This window comes from Lontra canadensis, unplaced genomic scaffold, assembly GCF_010015895.1.
Source record: "Lontra canadensis isolate GAN:19392208 unplaced genomic scaffold, GSC_riverotter_1.0 scaffold21, whole genome shotgun sequence".
NCBI classification, from domain to species: Eukaryota; Metazoa; Chordata; class Mammalia; order Carnivora; family Mustelidae; genus Lontra; species Lontra canadensis.
The window spans coordinates 10,442,056-10,468,058 of NW_022631015.1; the positions used below are offsets into that span (position 1 = coordinate 10,442,056).

A 26,003-nucleotide genomic window follows, 5' to 3' on the forward strand; every position below is an offset into this window, starting at 1 on the left:
TCCTTTGTACATGAGATTCTGCTGTCAGAGATGGGATCCAGGAGGAAGTGTTTATTTTGTACTTAATGTAGAACTAGTTTTTATTTATTTTTTTAAAAGATTTTATTTATTTATTTGACAGAGATCACAAGTAGGCAGAGAGGCAGGCAGAGAGAGAGAGAGGAAGAAGCAGGCTCCCCGCTGAGCAGAGAGGCCGATGTGGGGCTCAATCCCAGGACCCTGAGATCATGACCTGAGCCAAAGATAGAGGCTTAACCCACTGAGCCACCCAGGTGCCCCTAGAACTTAGTTTTTAGAACAGCCTTAGAGTTACAGAATTATTGACAAAATAGTGTAGAGTTCACATATGCCAACACCCAGTTTCCCCTATTTTTATTTTAAAGATTTTATTTATTTATTTGAAAGAGAGAAAGCATGATGAGCAGGGGGGAGGGGCAGAGGGAGAGGGAGAAGTTGACTCCCCACTGAGCAGACAGCCGGTCATGGGGCTCAATCCCAGAACTCTGAGATCATGACCTGAACTGAAGGCAGACACTTAACTGACTGAGCCACCCAGGCGCCCTCAGTTTCCTGTATTATTAACATCTTACACTAGTGTGGTACATTTGTTATAGTTAATTGATACATTATTATTAACTAAAGTTCATACTTTATTCAGACTTCCTTAACTTTTACCCAGTGTCCTACTGTGTTTTTTTTTTTCCTAGAATCCCATCCAGAATGCCATATTATGTTTACTTGTCATTTTCTTCAGACTCTTCTAGGTGGTGAGCTTCTTAAACTGTCCTTATTTTGATGACCTTGACAGTTTTGAGGGGTACTGGTCAGGTATTTTGTACAATGCCCCTCATCTGTTGTTTTTCTAATTATTAGATAGAGTTCTGATTTTGGGGGGAGGAAAAAGCACAGAAGTGAAGTGACATCTTCATTGCATCATATCAAGGGCACATAGTATCAACATGACTTCTTGCTCTTGATGTTGGCCTCGTTCACCTGGCTGAGAGAGAGTTTGTCAGTCTTTTCCACTGTTAAGTTACTCTTTTTCCCTTTCTGTGTAGTATTCTTTGGAAGGAAATCACAATGCATGGCATGTAGTTAAGGAATGGGGAGTTACGCCTCATCTTCTTGAGTGTGTAGTAGTTATATAAATTCTTTGGAATTATTGTGGACATGTTTCTCTTCTCCCCCACTTGAGTTAGTTTATTTATTTATTCAATCGTATCTTTATATCAGGATGGACTCATGGATTTGTAAAAATATTTTGCATTATAATACAAGACTATTTTTAAAAAAATAATTGTTCCAGCTTTGGACATTGGGACCCCTTTCAGCTGACTTTTGTGTTCTTTTGACATGATCCCATGGTTCTGGAGTTTTGTTGTTCTTGATTGGTTTCAACCACCATGAAATGCTCCAGGCTCATCTTGTCCACCTGGAAGTGGAAGGGGAGATGTTTTCTGAAGCTGTGTAAGACCTTGGTACCTGGGTAGCAGGCTAAGATCCCCTTCACCAAGTCCAACAGCATGGCTGAGAGGCTCTCCTCTACTTCTAGACTGACCATGGGCAGCCTTTAGTGGTCTCCTTTCTCTTCTCCTTTTTGCAAAGCAAGTTCTCAAGTGTCTCACCTTCAACTTGGGGTGGGTGCCCAGTGAACGTCCAGTCTAAAATTAGCAAGGGAAAATTCTTAGAGACATTATTGTTTAAATTTCTAAAATATTATAAATGCTTGTGATAATGTAGCCTTGGCCACTATGTAACATGCTATTTGACATGTCTTATTTCTCTTGCTTACTAGAAATTTCTTGAAGGCAGAGACCACAGTTTGTGCTTCTTCATATAATCCCTATGCTAAGCACTTAGCATACATCTGGTGAATGACTATATTCTGTTGAATATGTCAAAATTTTTTTCAATCATTTTTACAGATATGTCCTCTAAGATGAACTTGATTTTTTTTAATCACAAAATCAGAACTTAAGGTCATACCTTTATTTTAAAGGCTCTGTTAGAGTTCCATGATGAGTGCGATATTCTTGTAACAAGGGTTGTGACACCCGAAGCAGAAATGGATGGATCTCTATTCAGAAGCCTGAAGGGCTAGCAATTGAGCCTGAGGACAGAGACCTCTCCTGATGACTTCTGTACATCCCGTTCTGGTGTCGTAATTCTGGGTGCCCTTGAATTAAGGGGTTTTAGTGCTCCTCTTGGCAATCCCCAGAGAAGATCTTTAAAAGCATAGTGCTTAGGGTGGTTAAGAGAAGGAATTCAGGTGATTTATGGAAACCTGGATCAGTAATACAGTCTAGTAAATGGCCCACCTGGGGACACAAGGCTTTTTCAATTGCAGTTTTTAAAACCTCACCCTGAAGAGGCATGAGGAGAGATAATGTTTTATTTTCCACATGCAAGAGGTCTCCACACGCAGCCAGGTGGCATTTTTACTTAGTAGTGCCCTTCTGGTACGTCAGTCAGGAGGGTCACAGGTGTCTACAGTCAGAGAGGGGCTTCTTCAACCTCTTCTCTCCACTCTATAGCCTCTGAATGCCTCATGTTTCAAAAGACTTGTCAGACACACCATAAAACACAAAGTCGTATGGGTGGCTCAGCTGTCTGAGAGAGGATAAGGAGATCCAGCTCTAATGGGCCGATTAATGGAAAATCCATTACTGATGTAGAATAGTGAGGATATTTTTTTGCTTTAGCCAAGTGGTATGGAAATATGAACAGATAGGGTGACTATCAGCAGAAGAAGTTAGGGGTAAGAATTCTGGTTGTCTGTTCTGTGTGGTTTGTAAATAGAAATATTAAAGGGTGATTTTTCGGTTTTTGAAGTGTTAACTATGAAATTTATTTATGACATTTATACCTTAAAAGATAATAAAAATATATTATCTCCCATTAAGTAGACGACACAGTTAAAATAAATATTTTTTCCTTGTAGAAGCTCAACAATGAAATCATTTTATGTAAAGATTTTTATTTTAATTTTTATTTTTTTAAAGATTTTTATTTATTTATTTGAGAGAGACAGAGAGCAATCAGGAGAGAAGCAGAGGGAGAGGGACAAACAGGCTCCAAGTTGAATGAGAAGCATGACATGGGGCTTGATCCCATGACCCTGAGATCATGACCTGAACTGAAACCAAGAGTCAGATGCTTAACTGACTGAGCCACCCAGGCACCATTCAATATAGCTTTTAATAAAACACACTGGCTTTCATTTACACTGTGAAATCAACTTTACATGACCCACGGAGTAGACATGTTACGTCCGACTCCTCGCAACTTATTGGCTCACAGCCCATTTCAACGCACCTCCTAGAGCCCCACCCCACCCCAGAAACAGCTTTTGCCATGGTCACCAATGATTTCCATGTTGTCAGGTCCAAAGACTTTTCTGTCCTCATCTTTGACTTCTGTGACCCCCCTTCTCTATCTGGGTTTTCTCCCTGTCTGACCACTAATTCTCATTCCTCTGTCAGAGCCTCCTACCCATACTACCAATTGGGAAATTCTTATGGTGCATACCGATTCCCCTTTCTTTTTCTATACCAACACTGTCTGATAGAAATTTGTGTGAGGATGGAAATATTCTGTGTATGCATTAACCTGTGCAGCAGCCGCTAGCTACACATGGCTGCGGAGGAAATGTGGTCAGTATGACTTGGGAACTGAATTTTCAATTCTATTTAATCAATTTTTATTGCCACATAAAGCCAGTGGCTGTTATATTGGGCAGTAAAACTTCAGACTATCTTACAAGGTGAGCTATTAAAAAGCAGCTTCAGACTTGCAATTTCCTGGGTTTTCTCTGTAGCTCAGATCTCCCCACAGAGCTGTAGGGTTATAGTTATCTGAGAACTCAGATGACTCACAAGCACTGACTGATTGTAACTGTTCTTTCCTCAGCTGCTACTATTCAGAGAACAACACCAGCCACTCGGTTGGCCGAACCTAGAAAATGAGAGTTGTTTCTGATTTTTTCCTTTTCCTTCCTATCTCACATCCAAACTGTAAGTAACTTCTATCGATTCTACCTCCAACTTGCATTTTGTACCTGTCCACTTCCGACCACCCAATCCAAACCATCATCATGTCATGCCTGAATGACTTGCAATTGTCACCCTGCCTCTTGAACCCCCCTTGAGCCCATTATCTACATAGTTCCAATATCATCCTCTCAAAACATGAGTTAGATCATGTCGCTTTTCTGCTTATGATTCTTGCATGTTTTACCATTGCTTTTGGAATAAAATGTCAATTTCTTGTTTTGGACTTCAAGAATCTGGACCCTGCTTTCCCTTCCAACCCATTTTATATTGTGTTCCCTCTTGTCCATTTGCACTAAATCTTCTGGGACGTGTGCTCTGCTGCCCCAGGGCCTTTGCACTTGCTGTTTATCATCTGCAGTCTCTTCCCAAGCTATTGACCTGAACAGATTTCTTACTCTTTGGTTCTTAACTCAATACTTCAGGGAGCTCTCCCCTAACCACTTATCCCAGTGAGTTCGCTTCTATTTCCTTATTCTCCACATCAGCATAGAGACGGGTTTCTCCTTTACGTTGTGTGCCTGTCTCTTTAATGTTTATGTAGCACACCAGCCTATGAGCTCCCAGAGGACAGAGGCTTCTGTGTAACTCCCCACATTTATCTAATAGTAGCACATCACTGATACATAGTAGAACTTGATAAATATTTGTTGAATGAATGAATGAATGAATGAGCTCATGCTTTGACATGTAGGCAGAGTATTATATCTTATTTTATTGTTTTTAAAATTCAATTTTTAGGGGCGCCTGGGTGGCTCGTCGGTTCAGCACCTGCCTTTGGCTTGGGTCATGATCCTGGGTCCTGGAATCATTGTTGGGCTGGGATATTGTTGGGCTCCTTGCTCAGCGGGGAGTCTGCTTCTCCCTCTCCCTCTGCCCACCTGCTTGCTTGTGCTCTCTCTCTCTCACTAGCCCTCTCTCTGTGTCAAATAAATAAATAAAATCTTTAAAAAAATAAATAAAATTCAATTTTTAATTTGTATTTTAAATAGCAACAAGTGGATGACTTGGCTCCTGCCAGCATCTTCCCTTCTTCATTAAATGAACCCAACAATGGCATCCAGGGAAAAGTCGAAGATAATAAAGATTAATTACACTAAGAATAGTGTCTTTCTTTCAAGTCTCCACACAACATATTGCTTTCAGCTTCCTAGAACTACCTACACTAACAAGGTTTCCAGTACTATTCTGGCAAATCATAGACACTGGTTGCACTTTGGAATTATCTGGGAAACTTTAAATATGCTGGTTGGGTCTCATCCCTGTAGATTCTGCTTTAATTGGCCTGCCTGCCAATTGCATCCTGCCTGCTAGGACTGTTGCAGCCACCCAGGAGATTCTAACGTACAGCCACGGTTGCCTATCACAGAGGGAAGTTGTAGACCAAAGAAGGATGGGTGTGGTGAGAAACTGTCTTTCAAATCATTTTGTCAGTTGTGAGTTCTGTTTGCTATGCTGTTCTTAATGCAGCATCTCACAGGTAAGTTAATAGTGTTTTATAAGATGTTTAATCATGAAAAAAGCCCATTTGCTTTTCTAACAAATGTTCCATTTGAAACTGTCCGAGGTTGGATTCAATACTCTTAAGATTTCTCCAGGTAAGTCCACTTCTAGACTGTGCACTAGAAGGATGAATGATTAGCAAGTGAATAATTCATGTTTCTGTTGAGTGTCCCTTGGCACTGGTTAAGTCTAACTGTGGTCCTCTGCCTGAACCAAAGGTGTCAGCTACCAGCCTGGCCTCATCTCTTTTGCTTTTTCTCCCCCTGTGCTCAACAGCTGGTGTTGTCATGGGTCTCCCTATAGGCTTGGGCCCCTCCCAGTTCATCAGCTGAGCAGAGCAAAGTGTGTCAGAAACTCTGGCTGCTCTAACTTATACTCCCCATATTTGAAAGCTACTAATAAACTTGCAAGCGGAGAGCTATTAATAACTAGCATTCATAATTAATATTTCATATTAATCACAATATGGCGGCCAATATGGCGGCTAGGACTTTATATGTTTTCTACTTCCATGCGTTTCCCACAAAACTTGTTGCTCCCTAGCCAATCAGTTTTCTAAGCAGTAAATATGATCTGGAGTCTACATGTCCTGTGCCTTCCTCAGCTGGCCCGGTTCACAAGAACCGATCTGTGCTACACAGCCACCCTGCTCTATATCCTGGCTCCTTGGAGGATGGCACGGCTGCGGGGCCCCTGGCCGACACTTGAGGTATGTCTCTTCACCCGCCTCTCCTGGGATCAACTCGCACACCCTGGCTCCTGCGTACTGCCCACTGTCTAGACTCTTCAGCACTGTGGTTAAGCTTGCAGATGCCAAAAGTCCTGTTAAGTGTTTGTTTCCCTCATTGGCTTCCATGTTCTACAAGCTCATTGTCATCACCATTGACTCTTTCTACCTGAGCCACCCACTGTCCCCTGGCTCCTGGAAAATGTGTCTCACTAGTCAGTAGTGCTCACCCATTTTGATCCATTTTAATCACTCTTTGGAATTTCCTTGCAACCTGTGCACTATTGGTTGCATAATATCTCTTTGTAAATTGCCTTGCCTTCCAAGGCAATCCCCATACTCTCTTGCTTTGTCTCGGCAAGAATATTTTGAAATCATCGGTTTGATGTATTACTTATATCTTTCTTTATTACACATTAACATAAATCCATAACAATTCACATAAAATACCTACAGATTATTTAGAATTGCCCGTAACCAGGGTACCCTTTGTACCATACTTTGGGAAACATCTGCCTCAGGGCCTCCACCCTGAGTGTATTTACTCCCCTCCCTGCTCTGCTCTTTTCTGCCTGTCCTATGTGGATGCCGCTGGTCCCACATAGGGACATATATACTTAGGACTCCCTGCTTAGTGCCAAGTACATGTGTGCTAAGTACAAATGGAATTTCAGTGATAAATGACTCCAGTCAAAGCTAAAGTCATATTCTTGACGTCTAGATTCTGGAGGTGACCTGACTTCCGATCCCGGCTCTGTGTAAGTCACTGCACGTCTCTCAGGTAGTTCAGAGAACGGCTGGGAGGGTTAAAAACATTAGCATATGTCCAAAGTTTAGAACAGTTTCTGGCCCCTGCAGGTGTCATATAAATGTTAGATATTACTACAAGCTGTGTGTTCAGGCAACAGAAGTCGAAAGAAAAAAGTAGTCCGTGAATGTGCTGGGCAGCCTTTCCTCAGAGAAAGAGTTGGCTAAGGAATCTTGGGAGTGTATTCATATTTATTTAATCTGGAGACCAGGACTCAATGTATTTATTACATCCAGGTATTAGGGCTTTAATGAACCTGGTAAAAAATATATAACACTCAATAATTTAAAATGGCGTCTGACTTGATGTCATTTAGTTATGCAAGTTGAGTATTCTGTGAAAATTCCATTTCATTCCATTCCATTCTCAAAAGAAATTTATGTACTTTGTATTAATTTGAAAACTGAATGATTTTAGTAAGTACCAGGAGCTGTGCAATAATGTGAGTGTGTATGTGCGTGGACTCTGAATTCTTTGAATAGGCTTTTTCTTATTAGTATAGCAAATAATTCTTCTAAAATAAGCCACTGAAATACCTGGAAATAAAATTAACCTGCACAGTGAAAACTGTAAGATATTAATGAAACAAATCAGAGAAGTCACAAATAAGTGGATATACTGAGCTCATGAATCAGAAGAATTCATATTGCTAAAATATACATCACTCAATATATTAATATATATTGAGTAATATATTACTCAAAGCAATCTACAGATTCAGTCCAAAATTCCTACCAAGATTCCAATGGCATTTTCCACAGAAATAGAAAAAAAAAACTCTAAAATTTGTGTGGAACCACAAGAGACCGCAAAAGCCAAAGCTATCTTGAAAAAGAGGAACTGCGCGCCTGGGTGGCTCAGTAGTTAAGCTAAGCGTCTGCCTTTGGCTCAGGTCAGGATCCCAGAGTCCTGGGATGGAGCCCTGCATCGGGCTTCCTGCTCATCTGGAAGCCTGCTTCTCCCTCCCCCACTCTCCCTGCTTGTGTTCCCTCTTACTGTGTCTCTCTCTGTCAAATAAATAAATAAAATCTAAGAAAAAAAAAAAAGAAAAAGAAAAAGAAAAGAAAAAGAAGAACAAAGCTGAAGGCATTGTGCTCTCTGATTTCAAATTATATTTCAGAGCTGTAAGAAACAAACAGTGTGGTAGTGGTGGTAGTGGCGTTAGAAACAGACACATAAACCAATGGAACAGAACAGAGAGCCCAGAAATAAATCCATACATATATGGGCAACTAACTTATAACAAATCAGCCAAGAATATACAATGGGGAAAGGACAGTCTCTTCAATAAATCATACTGGGACAGCTAGTTGCAAAAGAATGAAACCAGACCGCTGTCTTATACCATACACAAAAATTAACTCAAGGAGATTTGGAACTTAAATATAAGGCCTGAAACTACAAAATTCCTAGAAAAAAAAACCAGAGGTAACAAACTCTTTGTCATTGGTCTTGGTGATGATCTTTTGGATTTGACACCAAATCCAAAAAACAAAAATAAGTGGAATGACATCAAACTAAAAGGTTTTGGCACAGCAGGGGCAATCATCAACACAAGGAAAAGGGAACTTACTGAGTGGGAGAGAACATTTACAAGTACTATATCTAAAAAGTGGTTAATATCCAAAACACATAAAAAACTCATACAAGTCAATAGCGAAAAAACAATCCAATTAAAAACATGGGCAGAGGATCTGAATAGACATTTCTAAAGAAGACACATAAATGACCAATAGGTACATGAAAAGATGCTCAACATCACCCACCCATCATCAGGGAAATAGAAATCAAAACCACAGTGGGATATCAGCTCACACCTTTAGAATGGCTATTACTAAGAAGACAAGACATAACAAGTGTTGGCAAGGATGTGGAGAAAAGGGAACTCTTTTGCACCATTGGGAGGAATGTAAACTGGTCCAATTACTGTGGAAAACAGCATGGAGGTTCCTCAAAAATTTTAAAATAGAACTACATGTGATTCAGCAATTCCTGTGCTGGGTATCCATCCTGAGAAAATGAAAACACTTACTTTGAAAAGCTATATGCACCCCCATGTTCATTGTAGCATCATTTACAATAGCCAAGTCCCAGAAATGACCCAAGTATTTGTCTCCCTATGGATGAATGGATAAAGAAAACACGGCGTATAGATACAATGGAATATTATTCAGCCATAAGAAGGAATGAAGTCTTGCTATTTGTGACACCGCGGGCGGATCTTGGGGGCATTATGCTAAATAAGTCAGACAGAGAAAGACAAATACCGTATGATCTCACTTACATGTGGAATCTAAAATAACAAAAGTTGGGTGTTCATAGGAGAACAGATCGTTGGTTGCCGGGGGTGAGGGTGGGGAGTGAACAGAATGGGTGAAGGGGGTCAAAAGGTACAAAAAATGAAATGAACTATAATATTGTTACGTGAACCTATAGGTTTTTGTATATTAAAGTAACAGTTTCCCAGGTAATAATATGAACAAAATTTTTCCTATTTTTTTAAAAGATTTTATGTATTTATTTGACAGAGAGATCACAAGTAGGCAGAGAGGCAGGTGGGGGGGGGCAGGAACCAGGCTCCCTGCTGAGCAGAGAGTCCGATGCATGCGGGGCTCAATCCCAGCACCCTGGGATCATGACCTAAGCCAAAGGCAGAGGCTTAACCCACAGAGCCACCCAGGTGCCCCTATTTCTTTTTTGAAATAACTCAAGCATCAGCAATGCTACCTTAAGACATCTTTATTACATTCGATCAAATATTATCAATAACATTTATAAGGAGTAACAAAGGAACAGTAAACCTGTATTTGAATAAAAGATCTCAATTCTAATACTGAAAATCAGAAAAAAAACACATTTTAGCACAATAATAATCCATTAAATACATATCATCGTTAAGCTGTTTCTGTTATGAAAACATTCATTGATGTTAAGAAAAGGTATTTAGCTGATACTGGAAAACAAAATTCTCTTAAAAACAATTGCATGTTATCATTCTATTGTAGATTTTTTAAAAAGCTGTAGTTATATGCTTGGAGATAAAATGATCAAATTTATTTCCTGAAGCTCTTGTAATAGATTGTAAATGCTAAATAAAAATTTTGAGAACTCACTTGGGAGATAAGATTGTAAAGGTTTCTTCCTGAAACTATTTTGACAACCTCTAAGGGCCAGATAAGGATTTGTAAAATTCCCTATGGTCAAATGAGAAAGGGCTTAGAATGAGAACCAGCACTCATGGCTTCTACCCCAGTGAATTTAGCTTATTAATCATGATGCTACCCAACTTGCTTATTTGTTCATTTGGGAGAGTCACATTTCAGACCTGATCCCAAGTTTAGTGCAGTAGGGTTTTTTTTTTTCCCTTGAAGATTTATTTATTTGTTTATTTATTTGAGAAGGAGAGAAAGAGAGAATATGAAGCAGACTGTGCGCCAAGCGTGGAGGCTGACATGGGGCTTGATCTCACAACTCACAATTGTTCTATTTCCCTGGTAGCCAAGATCCTGACCTGAGCCAAAATCACATTGGAGGTTTAATTGACTCAGGCACCCAGGTACCCCTGTAGGGCAGTAGGTTTTAAAATGCTGTGCGAAAATTTCCCTATACTATCTAAAGATTTCCAACGCACAATTTTCTCAGCTGACCAGCATTATTCTTATTATACATGTCTGCTAGATCAACTTCCCAGCTCAAACAAGAGATGGCTTCTAGTCCACATTTCACTACACACATGGACACCACTATTACATTGTGTCCAAGACTATTGTTCAAAAGTCCTCATCGTCATAGCTAAAGAATGGACTAGCCCCATCTGAATAACTGATTGCAGACCCCAACCTCGATGGATACACATCCCAAGTCTCCGCTCCGTCTGTCCCGGAGGGAGCGGACTCTTGGGGAAAGGCCAGCGTGGGTCTGATGGCTCTGCAATCGCCTGGAATTTTCAAAGGAAGTGACCCTGCTGGAGAGGCTGCCCTGGCTACTGAGGCTGGGAAGTCCAAGCTTTCCGGATAGATGGGCAGGGGGATGTTTTCAGAAGCATAGTTACACCCTGAAAGGCTCTTCCCTTCCTGTATGCTGTCACAGTATCTCAGAGCAGGGGGCTGGTAGGCCTGGTAGGACACTTTGGTGGTGGTGGTGATCACGGTCTGTAGGGCTGGAGCGCCTGCCGCGGGAGTCGAGAGGTACCTGCAGGGAAGCTCTGAGTTATAATACGGGTGAGTGGTCACGGCCTGGAGCTGTCCATGGTCGGGCCTCTCCCCAAGGCCAGGTGCTCCAAGAGCTGCTTTCCAGCCGTGTTGTTTACTGGTGAAATCAAAGCTTCTCTCAAAGCTGCTGTAGGAATTGACGTTATATTGCAGTGCATTCAGACGAACCCAGTCTGTGTCATTAGAGATGCTGCTGGAATTTGGATAATGGGCGGGATGTGGGCTGGAATTTGTGTAACCAGGACCTGCCAATTCATAGCTGCAAGGTGGCCTAGGCAAAAAAATTCTTGGATTTGGATATTTCTGAAAGGGTGGCATTACGTCTCCTTGGAAGGTGGCTAGATCACCGGTAGCTTTGTAAGCCTCGGAGCTGGGGAAGGAAAAGCAAGGCTGCCCTGGAATAGGGAAGCCAGTGCCAGTGTCAGCAATTACATCAAACTCTTCTGGATTTTCCAAGGGAGGCATGTTGTTGAAATGTCCACTGTTGTCTTGATTCTCTCCAGCCTAAAAAATATATATGTATATATATATATTATTTTTTTGTACATTAAAATGTAAATTACATGGGTGCCCTCATCTGTAACAGTAGCCAACCAACAAATAAAAACAAATTTCCAATGGGCCAGATGTGTGTTGTGAGCCCTACAACTGCTCAGGTATGTGATTTGGGCGCAGGACCCAAGGGTTGAACTTGAGCTTGCTCAGGTATGAATTCCATACTGCTGAACGAAGAGAGTTCATGGCCACCAGGCAGGGTGGGTCTGAGTGGCAGATGGCTCTGTGTTTCTCATCCTATGTTCATAATAACGGAGTCACAGGAGCCTGACCCAGACCTGGGTTCAAATCCTGACTCTGTCCCTCAGTAATGGAGCAAGTTACTTAACCTCTCTGAACCTCAGATTCCTAATTGTAAAACTTTTAGTAACAACCACCTTCTCTTCTGGCTTTTGTGACCGTTTCATATGTGAAGCTCTTAGCCCTCATGTGCCTGGCACATAGAAAACCCTCGAACACCAGTTTCTCTTATCCCTGGACTATCACGGCCAGCTTGGCGTGCTTTGGCTGAAACCAGAGCAAGTTGCCCCAAGAAGTTTTATTTGTTCTGTGTAAATAACGCAAAGGATGGTCTCAAGAAGGCACTATTAGTGCACTGTTGGTACGCACAAGTTTCTCTCTTTATTAAAACCCAGTACCTGTCCTTGTATCAGGCCGTTGGCACACATCCTCACCATCTCACTGACTACAGAGATAGTTTGCTTTTTGTTTTTAAGAAGAAGAAATTAGGAACTCTATCCAAAATGTGGCTTCAGTGACATTTTGTGGGAGATATAATTTTCACATAAAATAAAACCTAATTGATTTATGACATTTGTATTTTACATAATTAGCAATGTATTTTGTGATGAAAATGAACAACGACCACAGTGTCATGTTAGCTCCCCATTACCGCTGGTTCTCGAATTCTTTTTCTCTGGGATTGATAAAAAGAGGCCATTTGTCTCTTGACGGCACTTCTTCTAGCTTCCGTCTCTGATTTGCTTTCTGGTCTTGGGTGATCATGCACTCCCTTGGCCTGAGTTAATAAGGAAATAAATCTTGTTTATTTATTTATTTATAAACTTATTTATAAACTTTATTTATAAACTTATTCTGCTGAAGGAAGCTGGCGACGTTCATCAAAAACTGATGGTCTCTCCCAAGATCTCAGGTTGTTTTTTGTTTTTCCAAAATGACAGAAAAAATTACTGAACTCCTAAAACAGCACGGATAATAGAAATCAAAAAGATTAGCTAACAATCTTTTCCCCATATTAACTATAATTTGGCTTACTCTCTGCTGCCCTTACAGAACACACAGAGGCAGAGCTCATTCCTCCGATCTGGGTAAGGCTCTGGGAGCCCCAGCCCCGATGTCAGACCACGAAACTCTATTTGGGTTAGTCCGGGCTTCCTAAGGCACACGGCAGGTGGTCTGGTCCCTGTGGTATGATGAAAATACCCACTACAGACTGTGATGTCCCCCCACCTACTTGGAAAAATATCGCGTTGCCATCAAGCCTCCAGAAGTTGGTTACGGGGTATCCGCTGTGCCCTCGACAGGGAATCAACTCCAACGCGGAATGACAGTTGGGACACGCCTTCTCTGCCAAGCCAGCGGGAGAGAAATATTAATAACAACTTGGACCCCAGGTGCTTGTGAAGGAAGAAAGGGAACATTCCTTGGGAACCAGAAACTCGGGGCCACAAGGCCACCCCACGGGGTCCCCGCCTCACTCTGCTGCTTCAGGCGCGCCTTGTCGCAGATGGCGGGCCGCAGCTGCAGGCGGGAGCCGTCGGGCAGGGCGCAGGCCCGAGCGCACACCACCACGCCCAGGCACGACTTCTTGAGGATGTGGCCGTTGTGGTTGTTGGTGTTGCGCATGGCCCAGCCGCAAAGGTGGCGCTGGGCCTTCTTCTCGTCGCTGCGGTAGATGAAGCGCACGTAGCCGTCGGGCCACTCGCAGAAGCGGTCGAAGTGTGCCGGCTCCTGGAAGGACGGGGCGAGCGGATGAAGCCAAGCCGGACACCTTGTGCTTTTCATTTTTCCCCAAGCACATTAGAATAAAAACTGGTTCTTTTTAATTCCAGAAGTGTCCTAAAACCCACAAACTGTGCCATCGCAAAGTGTCACCCGTCCTGTCTGTGCCTGCGGTTCTGACCACTGGCTAGTCATGGGTGTTTATAACATTCTTATCTTCTAAATGCTCTCTGTGTACTAGCTCCTCTAACCTCCATAACACACAGACAATAGGAACTACTATAATGGGTAGTTAATCCGACAGAACACAGAGGTCAGAGAGGTTAACTGATTGTCCAAGGTACAGAGCTGGTAAGACCTGGTTCTAGGACTTGAGTCCTACCAATTTGACTCCTGGGCCTGTTCTTACCATCATGGGAGACCACTTCTGGGTACGTTTCAGTGTTAAATTGGAAGTGAAAATGTTTTCAAATGAAGCATCAAAGCGCCAGGCTAAAAAGTGATTATAACGCCCTATCACTGAAATGTGGTTCAGTCTGTAAATATCTCCGCTTTGGTCCAGTGCTTTTCCTTCTAAATCTCTTGCCTCTACCCTAAACCTGTTGGTTGCATCAACAGTGATACCCAGAGCCACATGACAGAGATAAACACAGCTTCCCTTGCTCCTCCCAACTTAGCTCTCCCAGGGTATAGGAGCACCGCGATGAAGGACTTAGCCATCAAGGTCAACCCCAGCACAGGGTGGAACTGGCAGAGCCCTGGACCTCATCCGAGAGCAATGTGGATTTTTGCTCTTCTCAACAAAGAGCCGCATGGTTTTATCTAAATAGTAAGTTTTATCTAAAATGCACAGCACTGCTTCAACATCCATCATTGGTGGTCTTGCCCATGGTATGCGTTATGTATACCGCAATGTCTCTCTTGTATAGAAGTTTAATATAAAATTGCCCTTTATGAAACATTTAATATTTAGCCAGTACTGTCTAGCTCAAGGGTCAGCCCTAGGAATCTAGGGCCCAATCCAGCCTGTCTTAGTACGATCCACCAGCTAAGAATGACTTTTAGGTTTTTTAATGCTTGGGGGGAAATCCGAAGAATTTGATTTCATGACACATGGAAATTAATCTAAAATTCAAATTTCAAGACCCATAAACACAGTTGTATTGGGAAATGGGCATGCACATCTGTCTGCATATTGGCTAGGGCTGTTTTCCATCTATGACAGAATTGGGCTTTTGGCGCCGAGACAGTATGGCCCGCAAAGCCACATTATGGAGTATCTGTGATCCCCACGACAGCCTTCCATGATGGGCGTCCGTACTCTTATTTCATAGATAAGGAAGTGGAAGTTAGAACTTTCTAGAGTGGCATAACTGGGATTCAGACAGATCTGTGACAGCCAGGTGCCACTGGCTTTCCTGATATGATAAAGTCTCAGAAGAGTATTATCACTACTTAATAAGCTGTTTGCAACTTCTCTCTCTCCCACCACCCCAAGGGCATTCAATCAAACATTGGCAAAGCAAAATTATTCTCAGTTGGACAATTCAGACTTGAATACCTCATTAATATGCATTCTAACAAAAATAGGTAAATGGGTAATTTTGTTTCCCAAACCATAGGGATATGGTTGAAATCATTGTTATTACCAAGAGGCATCATTTACCTTTTCTCAGAAATACTGTAATTGCCATCAGTTAATACATTGACTTAAGGAAAGTCACAAATGAAATATTTAATGATGTACTATTAACTCTAAGTGTAGACTAAATGCTAACTGTTTATAAAGTGAGCATTTCAATCCAAGGATCTTGGTAAAATAGATAATTTCCCAGAAGAGAATATTTCATTAGTGTCCCCCTGTAAGGGTAGAGAATCACCATCCCCCATGTCTCATAACAGCTACTAAGGCAGCGACACTGAAAATGAAGCCACTGAGACCGTATTTTTAAGTCAAAGCAAAAAATGGAGGACTCAAGGATTGGGTTGTTTTTGTTCTAAAGTGTCGGCACATGCAGACAAAAGTGCATACCCTGAACATGACAGAAAATCTGGCTGATAGCTTGAGATTGTTATCTAGTTCCACCACTAGATGACAGGTCTTCTTAGCCTGAAACGAAGGCATATTCGGGAACTATCTCAAGGTCATATAACCAGTTTAGCTCTTTCTCCTTCAGTCAGCCGGAGCGAGGCTAGGATCCTATTTCTCCACTTCTATTTCCCAGTGCACCTGCCCTTTTGAGATATTACACACATTCCCTGCTTAAGAACCAGTCTTATGAAGGAAAAGTAATTCACATTTGCTCGGGAAGTCTAGAAAAACGCACAAAAGAGGAGCCATCTTTCCGTTATTTGGAAGTGGCTCTTTCCTAAAATGCGAGATTAGACTATTATGAAGATTTTCTGGAGGGCAGTCAGTGCGAATGAGGTGTCCTTGCTGTGCTATGGTCTACCTTCCCACAAATGGATGATGGAAGTAACAGACTTTAAAACAAATAGAACGGATTACTAAACATATGTACATAAAAAAAATTGCTGATCTCTTTGAGAGGCTACATGACCTTGCTAATGACTCGCTATTTTCTGATTAATATATATGGCATGTGGTAGTCTCTTTCCCAGTTCCAAACATTGCTGGAAGCTCACCTTTGCAAATGTGTGGGAAGCCACTTCTCTCACCTTCTACCTACACCCAGGACTTCAAAATCACTCCTCAGTTTCTGCCCTAAACCAGTATGACAGAGCATAACTGTCCAGCTCATTCCCTGGACTCGGCTCTACCCTACTTTGTTCCATTAAAACAAAACAAAAATAAATTTACCCTAAAAGGAGGTGATCTCCTTGTCATTAGAGAAGTAAGATCAGAAGTTAGGGCCAAAATCCAGATTCCAGAGGCTCTCTTGTCGCCTGTGGTCTGGTTAGCATGCCATCCAGGGCAGCCACCGGCGTCTGCATCAGTCACCTCAGTCCTGCTATTTAAGATTCCGGCCACGGTGATTTATAGTCGTCTTACAGTTTTGCTGCGTAAGAAGCAATGATGTCTACATTCGCTGTACCCTTCTCATAGATTTCAAAGAATGGATGAGAGAATCACCTGGTTTCTAGCTTGGATAAAGGAAAGCAAGGGACAGGTGTCTTGTTCTCACCAGATGACTGAGAACTTGAAGCCTAATTGACAGTTCTCCGGACAATTGGTGTGTTTCAGACAAGGGCAAGGAGAAGACACATCACAAATCCCAACTCTGCGGCTTGTGGCTTCTGTCTAACGAATTAGGACTCTCAGGGAGGTGGCGGTTGGAGAGGAGATCTCTCCTCAGTTTCTGCAAGAACTTGAACGCCACCAGCCCTTTTTTGGATGGACAGAGCCACGTGCGCGCGCGCACCGGGTTTCACGCACCTGAGGCATCTGCGGATCGTTGATGTCCCAACTGAGCTTCATCCCGTGGGGGCACACGCAGTCCGCCTTCTGCCCCACTTCCGCCAGCATCTGCCCGCACCTTGCCTGCGCTCGCCGCCAACGATCCTGAAAGAAGAAAAAAACCTGGATGGGCAAGGTGATGTTTTCCGTCTTATTGGATGGAGATGGAGAGATAAAGACACACAGAGAGACACACAGAGAGAGAATTTATTTAGAAATCCAGAAGTGGTGGAGGAGGGTTACGAGCTCTGTTCTCAGCCACCGCGCTGGAAACCGCTGCGTCGGCTCCTGCCAGCTGCGCGCACGTTTATAATGACACACCCCTCCAGGCTCCGCCTTTCCCCGCTCCTCGCCAGCTCCCACCCTCCTGGCACCGGCGAGGAGGGTCACCCCCGCCCGGACAGAGACCTTAGGAACGGAGGGGGAGGTTGACCTGAGCCCTCGGGAAACTGACCAAGATGTCCCGGGGCGAGGATGAGGGTGGGGAGTTGAAATGTCGCATTTAAGTAGAAAAAAAAAAAAATTTCCCCCTAACCTCTCCTCGCCTCTGGGGTTTCGGGTTGTGTTTCGATGGAAGGTTTTTGCGACAGAGGCTTTCCAGCAAAGTCCCCTGAGAGCCGATACAATTCCTAGGCACTGTTTGTAAGACTTTGGCCGTTGCGCGCCCAAGTCTGGGTAACTGCACCCGCGCCCACTGGCTTTGGACTTCTGCTCTCCGGATTTGTCATAGATGTTGTGAGTGTCGGGGAGTCTGTGCTTTTCTCCTGGGGGCTGGTGGACTGGCGTCCGAAGGAATGCCAAACGTCCCCGTGAGCTCGCGGGCCTAGGTGCACCTGTTCTCCGGAGGGGCTGCCCAAGGGAATTGGCCCAGTGAGACAAGGAGAGGGGAGGTGAGGTGAGATGAACTAAGGGTATCGGGACAGGGAGGGGTGGAGTGGGGGTGGGGGGCTCTTCGGGCCCCGCGCTCATAAGCAGGACATTCAGCGCGCACGCTCTCTCTCCCCCCCCGCCCCCCCTCGTCTCAGTTCTCTCTGGGCATCAGTTTCCTTATCTGCTTAAACAGGGGATTGGGACTCAGTGATTTCTCAGCAGCCATCCACTGGAAACGTTTTAAAGATCGTCTTTATTGGTGTGTTGTCGTGGAAATACCCCATTCCATCTGCCGAGGTTTTCTGGAGCCTGGAGGAGCCAGCCACGTGACGCCATGGATCCCCCGGGACCGACTCATTAGGGTTTTTGCAGTACCTAGAGGCGTCCAATAAAAGAAATCGTTTGACATGACTTAAATCTCTCTGTAACCACGCTGAGCGGCGAGGGAAGTGTTTTCCCGGAATTTGGTCTCCTGCCTTTGCTCTGCAGGGGGCACGCTTCTGTTCCCAGCCGTATCCAGAAAAGAGCGGATCCTGAAGGCCAGTCACTGTTAGAGGGGGATGCTGGGACCTATATCCCTCCAAACCCCGAAGCCCGGCGCGCGCTGGACCTGGGAGTCGCCCAGCACCCTCCGGGCGCGCGGACCGCTGCTGCGTGGGACCGGCCAGGAGCGCTCCCCCTCCAGGACCTCCTGCCGACCAGTCTCTTTGTTTGGCCAAAGGCGGAAAAAGCAGGTGCCCCTTACACCCAGAACCTGCGCTAATGAATTGTCCGCGCTCGCGGTCCTCTCGCCTCCCCCCGCCAAGGGCACAGTCAGGTTTGTTAGGAAAGTCGGTCCAATACTGAGATGCTTTTCAGAGCTACCAGCCATGGGCAGCGGAGAACTCCGGTGACGGAAAAATGCCATATTTGGGCAGTTTCACGAATTTTCTTCTTTTACTAGTTTCAAGCTGGATGTTCCTCCCAACCAGAGGCGAAAGTCCACGCGAAAAAAAGGACTTGGTCATCCCCCCAGCCTCTCCTCCCCCAAGTTCCTTTTTTTGAAAGATTGTGTAGGTCAGGGTTTCCGATTAAAATCACTCTCCCGTAGTCGCCACGAGGATCGAGGATCCGGGAGGAAGCGAAGAGCGTGTCCTCTCTCAACCCAGGAGTTTTGTTAGCAGATTTTCATCGTATTAACCGAGTGCCGAAGGTCTGACCACTCGTGTCCTTCAATTGTTTTTTACTTCTGTTGGTCTTCCAAATGTTAAAACTATTCACACCTTTCTTTGACAAATACATATTCCATTAATTGTGACAGGTTAAAATAATATATACTCTAAAATGCTTTAACATAACTTCAACAATATTTAAAATCACCTCTGAGACTGCATAGATGTTAATTTTAATTTTGGGTCTTATTGTAAAAATTATTAGAATCTTTCTTGTCTCTATAATCTTGGAATGTTCCTAGAGAGTCTTTACCTTAAAAAATCTAAATACAGGGCTGCCGGGGTGGCTCAGTGGGTTAAAGCCTCTGCCTTCCGCTCAGGTCAAGATCCCGGGGTCCTGGGATTGAGCCCCACATCGGGGTATCTACTTAGCCAGGAGCCTGCCTTTCTGCCTGCTTGTGATCTCTGTCAAGTAAATAAATAAAATCTTTTAAAAAATATAAACACATAACAATTTTTAACGTTAAACCCAAATAAATTAATTATATACCTTTTTTTCTAAATGGATTCTAGTCTCTAAAGAAATGTCATTGTGTCTCTTCCATTATTAGTTTCAGAAGAATTAAAATCTTAATTCCAAATTGCTCTAAAATTATGTCTCAGTAAAACATGTTAGTAAAATAAGCTCATGGCGAGGGGGGCTGCCTGGGTGGCTTCATTCGTTGAGCATCTGATTCAGTCTCAGCTCAGGTCTAGATCTCAGGGTCATGAGTTCAAGCCACAGGTTGGGTGTGGAGCTTCCCTTAAAAAATTAAAAAGCTAATTGAAGTGAAAATTTTAAAATAAAAATAAAACATAGTTCAAACTTTCTCCAGAAAGTTTGAATGCATTAGCAACCCTATAGTTTGGAAGGATATGTTTACTCCCTATAAATAACTGATTATCAAGTTTTTGCCTATTATTACACAAACTGTAATTTTATTATATTTTATTGTATTCTCATTATTTTATTCTGTAAAGTCAAATGCACTTAAACTGTATTTTAATTATTGTTTGTTACTAGCCTTCCATTATTTTTTTTCCTGTGCTAGTATTTTCTTTGATTCAGAACAACTTTATATTCATAGCTGGCTCTTCCTTCATTATTATTTTGATACAGTAAAAGCTCATTAATTAAAAAGCAAAGGCAAAAGCCTTTGCATTTGCAAGGCTTGGATGAAAATCAGGAAATTAATATAAGTATATTTACATGGTATTGGCCAGGAAACAGACATCATGATCTTTGAAATAAGTACCATTTTGAACGGAAGTCAGGTGTGTGTGCTGACCTGGGCTGACTAGCAGAGATTCTCGTTCTATTAGGTCTTAATTTGATGCAAACAGGTATGTTCTGTAAATGTCTTGACATGAAATACCCATAGTTTGTAATCATAACACAAATTGATTTTTACACAAGGAAAGTTTAGATCTTAGTGATGTTTAAAAAAAAGATTTCATTTATTTATTTGACGAGAGAGATCACAAGTAGGCATAGAGGCAGGCAGAGAGAGAAAGGGGGGAAAGCAGGCTCCCTGCTGAGCAGAGAGCCCGGATATGGGGCTTGATCCCAGGACCCTGGGATCTTGACCTGAGCCGCAGGCAGAGGCTCAACCCACTGAGCCACCCAGGTGCCCCATATTTGTTTGCTTTAAAAACAAACAAACAACAACAACAACAACAAAAACCGCAGTCCAATTTATTTTGCCACCGTGTCCACATAAACAGGCTACTTAACGGCGAAAACCTGGTCATTAGCACACACTCCAGCTGGGTTAAAGGAAATAGGTAGGAAAGGCGAGTGGATGAAATTATTTGTTTGCCCCCCCCCCCCCGCCCCGTTTTGTTTGGTTTTGGTTTTGACTGAGAAGACCATGTTATTGGGCGGGGGGAGCCCTTCTTTTGTGAAGTCAGGAATATTCTCACAATTTCAGGTGCAAATCTGCTTCCTACTGGGGAAACTCCAGTTTTTTGTCTCTATCAGTATCCGGAGACCGAAGACAGCTCAGCCAGCAGGTGAAGGCGGAGAGAAACCTGGGGCTTCCACAGAGGGAGGATCTGTCAGTTTAGAGCTCCGCAAGGAAACAGTGTTTCCGCGACCGTATTCACAGCCTCGGAGGAACCGCTGCCCGGTGTGCGTGCGCGCGCCCAGGTGGCCCGACCAGGACTGCTAATCACTCGCGAGGGTATCTTGCGTCTCATATAGGGGCGGAGCACATTTCAGGTGCTGGGTAATTGGTTAGCGTCCGGGCGAGGACTGGAGCTCAAAAGCCGCGAGGCTCCCCCGACCCTCGCCGTGGGGGAGTCCAGCTCGCCCGGGTTTCCGGCCGCAGAACCGCACGAGGCTGAACGCTGCGCACGAGGGAGGCGCGCTCTGGGCCGGGAGCCTCGGGATGCAGGCGGTGAGTGGGACTGGGAGGGCCGGGGTTTAGTCCGAGCCCTTTCTCTGCGGTTCAGGGGGGGCGCACGGATGTGTGGTCCGTCGGGTTCTGGGTGCAGAGGCTGGCGTGTTCCCCCGGACCCGGCACCTGCTACCGTGCCCTGACGCTGGCGGAAGAGCTGGGGGGTGGGGGCTGCGGGCCCTTGACCCCTTCCACCTCCTTAGGTTTGCTCAGAGTTTATCCGGAGCTTTCAGCGAGGGAACCAGCCAGGATAGAAACCTCTGGTCCCTTGCCCATGGAAGAGGAAACTGGAGAATTAATGTTTAGGAGGCCATGAAATCGTTCTTCTCAATTTGCGGCGGGCGTTTTCCCAGCCCCTGCTGCTGCGTAGACCGTGCAGTGACATTAACGCATCTGGGCTCAGACCTGCTTCCCAAGTGTAGGGACCAAACGGGGACTCGGGCTACCCGCGCTGTAGATAAAGGTCCCTAAAAGGCCCGCGGCCCCACCAGTGGTCCCACTTCTCAACATTCGTTTAACTGGAGTCACTGCTGGTGAAAAAAATAGTTAAGTCTGCATTTGGGTCTTTAAGGTCACCCAACTTTTCATATTTGTGAATAATATTGTAACATGTGTTGACATTCAAGGATCTTTTCAAGTCCATATAGAAGTACTGTGAGCCCAAGCTAGATAAAACAACAACAACAACAAAGCATATCTTTAGGAGATATTTGAAGTTTATTTTTTTGTGTATTGTACTTTTAAATAATTGTTGGGGTGAAGTGAGATGAGATGCTGTTACTTAATGTAGCATAATGTGTTGTGAAAACCAAGGTGTGGACCCAGGGATTACTCTTGAGGAAAAGGTGTAACAATCTATTACTAAATGCCTTGTGAATTCTCTTGTGGCTGTTGTTAGTATTTGATCCTGGAAGTTGCAGTAAAAGTCCTGGAGGAGTGTTTAAAATTCAATGAAGTCAGAAAGCAACCTAGAGCTCCATCTCACGACTGGGCTTGAAACACACTTTCCAAAACTTTATTTTATAAGCTCTCATTCTAAAAATGGTTCATTTAACCCAAAGCCTCCTATTTTATAGCTGTCACTACAGACTTTGTCTATTTTGTGTGACGGTGATGACAATGTTGTTTGCTTTGCTACTTGTGGAAGTCTGTAGTTGTCCTAGTACCGAAGAAAGTTAAATTATTTCTAAGTACTATGTTACTTAGACCTGTAATCAGTGGCATGAGTCAACAAAGTTCTTGTTCGGGATGACCCTGTGATGCTTCATTACTTTAATTTTTAAAACTTGAGATTCATTTTTTGGAGGCATTTTTTAAAATCAATCTTTTTGTACACAGGTAGAGCAAGGTCCTTTGCAGTCTGTGAAGGAAGACACTGGAAGTGGACTTGCCCCCGACGCTTTCTATGTAAAGATCAAGTTTATTTTTTGCTGGGTGGGGAGGGAGAGAGCGGGTGTGTGCGTGCCCTCTTCCTAGTTCTGTGTTTGCTGGCTGTCAGCACAAAAGTTCTCAGTTGCTCAAGCCAGAGGCAGAGAAATCTTTGTTCCTTCCTCTTCCCTAGTCTCCTATTCAGTTCATTACCATACCTTCGGCTACCCTACCAATATCTTACTCTGAACTATCTTGGGCCAGGTAGTATTCTAGGTAAACAGAATTGAACAAAACATACAATTCCTCCCCCTATGGAGCTTACAGCTTGGTGGAGAGCCAAAGAAATAGGTTACTGACCAAAGGGAAGGTGTAGGAAGGAAAGAAAGAGGAGATCCTCATGGAGAGTGGAGAGCAGAGGCACTTGCCTTACTTGAGTTAGTCCTGGAAGACTGACCTAAAAAGGTGATAATGAAGCGGAGATCAGAGGGTGATAAGGAGCCAGCCAGGTAGAAAGTGGCAGGAAGAAGCAGTCTAGGCATAGAACAGTCAGTGCAAAGGCCCTGAGGGAAGGCAGAGTTTGAGATTAAAAAAAAATAATAATGTAATTTAACTTTTATTTTGTTTGTTTTTGACTTAGTAGGGAAGTCAGGCAGAAGAAGTTGCCAGATCAAATCCTGCAGAGCCTTGAAGACCAAGGCAAAGTGTTTGGAATTATTCTGAGTGCAGGGAAGCCAAGTGGAGTCTTAAGCAGGCAGAGGCTTGAGCTTCCGAGAGTCGGAGTGTAAATCTCAGCTGGGCGATCTCATGAAAGTTCTTAACCTTTCCCAGCCTTTCAATCTCCCCAGATAAAGAATCTGTCCTTTCAGGGTGGTGGTAAGGATTACGTGAAAACATCTGTGCAACACTCTGCGCACAAAAGTTTCACTTAAAAATATTCTGTTCACATGTTTAATTTCAAATGGTATCTTTCCTTTTAAATCAGTACTAAGAATATGCGGAATTTGGAGCTGTATATAGTAAAATACCTCCTTACTAAAATAATATTGTAGGGGAGCCTGGGTGGGTCGGTGGGTTAAGCCTCTGCCTTTGGCTCAGGTCACGATCTCAGGGTCCTGGGATCCAGCCCCACATTGCATCCGGCTCTCTGCTCAGCAGGGAACCTGCTTCTCCCCCTCTTTCTCTCTCTCTGCCTGCCACTCTGCCTACTTGTGATCTCTCTCTCTCTCTGTCAAATAAAATCTTTAAAAAATTGTATATTGGTAATTTAACCTGTGAGAATGAAATTTTATAAAAATGGAAAAAAAATCCTATCTTTAGAGTACAGATACTTAAGGGTCTGTTCAAATGCATGTATTTAGAAGTAGGTCTTGGCTGATGTTCAGGTGGAAAAAATTTCACTCATTATGACAATTCGCATACTTAGTCAACAACCTGTGATTGTGAAATTCATGTTCTTCAAATTCTGTCATTTGTGTCACTCAAAATTTGCGTTTTCAGTGTCTTAGAATTTCTAACCTTAATAAGGATAAAGTCTCTTCTCCCACAGATATCAGGACTTTAAGTGTAGTTCTAAGTCAGTGGCTCTCCAACTTAGCATGCAATTTGGTGAAGCCCTCCCCCACCTCTTCTGGTGTTTCTAATTCCTAACAAGTCCACAGGTGATGACCGTGCTGCTGGTGGTCCACAAACCAGGTTTTGAGCTTGTTGGTTTAAGAGAGCTTGCAATCATTGGCTAAATGATTTACTGTTCAAGGTAGAACTACATTTATCCTCTATTAATTCCACACTGAATTATTGATAGAAATAGGACTATGAAACAAATATTCTTGGGGGGGAAATAATTTGCAAACTATTCAACTTTCCAGCTTCAATCACTTATTATGGATGCTTTCCATGATAAAGGATTTCAGAAAATAAAAGAGTATTTTCAACAGAGAGAAAGCCGCGTTCCTCAAAAATACAATCATCTTGTATTTTATTATCTTGACAGATCCATAAATAAGGCAAGTAAAGTTGATTGTGGGGGGGGGAGGGGAGGGAGAATACCAATGTGTGATTATTCTGAATGCTTCCCCACCCCCCAAGTTTTATTGGGGGTATAATTGACCCTTAGCGCTGTAACGTCAAGGGGTTTGATATAGTGCTTTGACATGTATTGGGAAATGATGACCACAACAAGTTTATTTAACATCTGTCATCTCATAGATACAAAATAGAAAATTTCCTTGTGATGAAGAACACCTGGCTGGCTGAGGCAGAAAAGCAAGGGGTCATGAGTTCGAGCCCCGTGTCGGGAATAGAGATTACTTAAAACCTAAAAGAAAAAAAATTTTCTTGTGCTGAGAACTTTTAGGATCCACTCCCTTAGTAATTTTCATTGTAAGGTTTTAACTTTGTGTGGTCTAATACCCAGCAACTGGAGAAAAATGAATTTCGGCATGTTTCGCTGTTGCTGAAATGTCTTCAACGATTCTTCATTGACGGCCTCAAGGAAGAGGAGCCTTTGCTGATTCAGCAGGGGCTGATCCCAAAGATAAGTGTCTTGTTTTAATTTTGTATGGCATTGTGTCATTTAGAGAACTGGAATGAAACCAGTTATCTAGTTTGGTAGTTTGTTCCTTTGCAATCGAACTTGCAAAATTGGTAGGGATGCCTACTGCCTTTATCAGCAAACATGAAATTCAGGATGGGTTGTTTGGTATATGTGCTGAGTGCTCTGGGAGCCTGCAGGGATGAGCCCGACCTTCCCTCTTCTCCCCTTGACCAGCCAATGTTGTAGTCGCAGGTTTTAATTATTTTAGTGAATTTCACCTGAATATAGCCTGAGTCGGGAGTAACTATTACATGCTCCCCCACTCAAAGGCTCTAAAAGCTGTTTTGATAGACATGAGTAACAAGACTCATTTTGGATAAATGATCAAAGACTTCCCCTTGCCACAG

At 43.3% G+C, this 26,003-nt stretch overlaps 2 protein-coding genes across 2 annotated transcripts in view; one reads left to right on the top strand and one right to left on the bottom strand.

Moving 5' to 3' along the window:
- Nucleotides 1–10,857: 10,857 nt before the first annotated feature.
- On the bottom strand, nt 10,858–18,439 carry GCM2 (glial cells missing transcription factor 2). Its single transcript, XM_032861421.1, has 7 exons — nt 18,383–18,439; nt 17,858–18,082; nt 17,213–17,338; nt 13,572–13,824; nt 13,328–13,440; nt 12,746–12,871; nt 10,858–11,802 (listed from the first exon to the last, which is right to left on the bottom strand). Exons 1-7 carry the CDS (start codon nt 18,437–18,439, stop codon nt 10,858–10,860), a joined length of 1,845 nt encoding a protein of 614 aa, XP_032717312.1.
- Nucleotides 18,440–18,663: 224 nt separating this feature from the next.
- SYCP2L (synaptonemal complex protein 2 like) overlaps nt 18,664–26,003 on the top strand; it is a 94,795-nt gene continuing 87,455 nt past the window's right edge. The window contains exons 1-5 of the mRNA XM_032861422.1: nt 18,664–18,920; nt 21,275–21,422; nt 21,534–21,692; nt 24,929–25,066; nt 25,477–25,596. Coding sequence (XP_032717313.1) covers nt 18,664–18,920; nt 21,275–21,422; nt 21,534–21,692; nt 24,929–25,066; nt 25,477–25,596 — 822 coding nt within the window. The remainder of the gene's footprint in view (nt 18,921–21,274; nt 21,423–21,533; nt 21,693–24,928; nt 25,067–25,476; nt 25,597–26,003) is intronic.

Excerpts from the sequence above, each read along its gene's own strand:
- GCM2 (XM_032861421.1), bottom strand. The coding sequence starts at position 18,439 with ATGGCGTCACGTGGCTGGCTCCTCCAGGCTCCAGAAAACCTCGGCAGA. Across the intron at positions 13,825-17,212 it reads ACGATCCGCAGATGCCTCAG|GAGCCGGCACACTTCGACCG; the intron begins GTGCGTGAAACC and ends CCGTCCTTCCAG. Across the intron at positions 12,872-13,327 it reads GCAACGCGATATTTTTCCAA|GCCAAGGGAGTGCATGATCA; the intron begins GTAGGTGGGGGG and ends TTATTAACTCAG.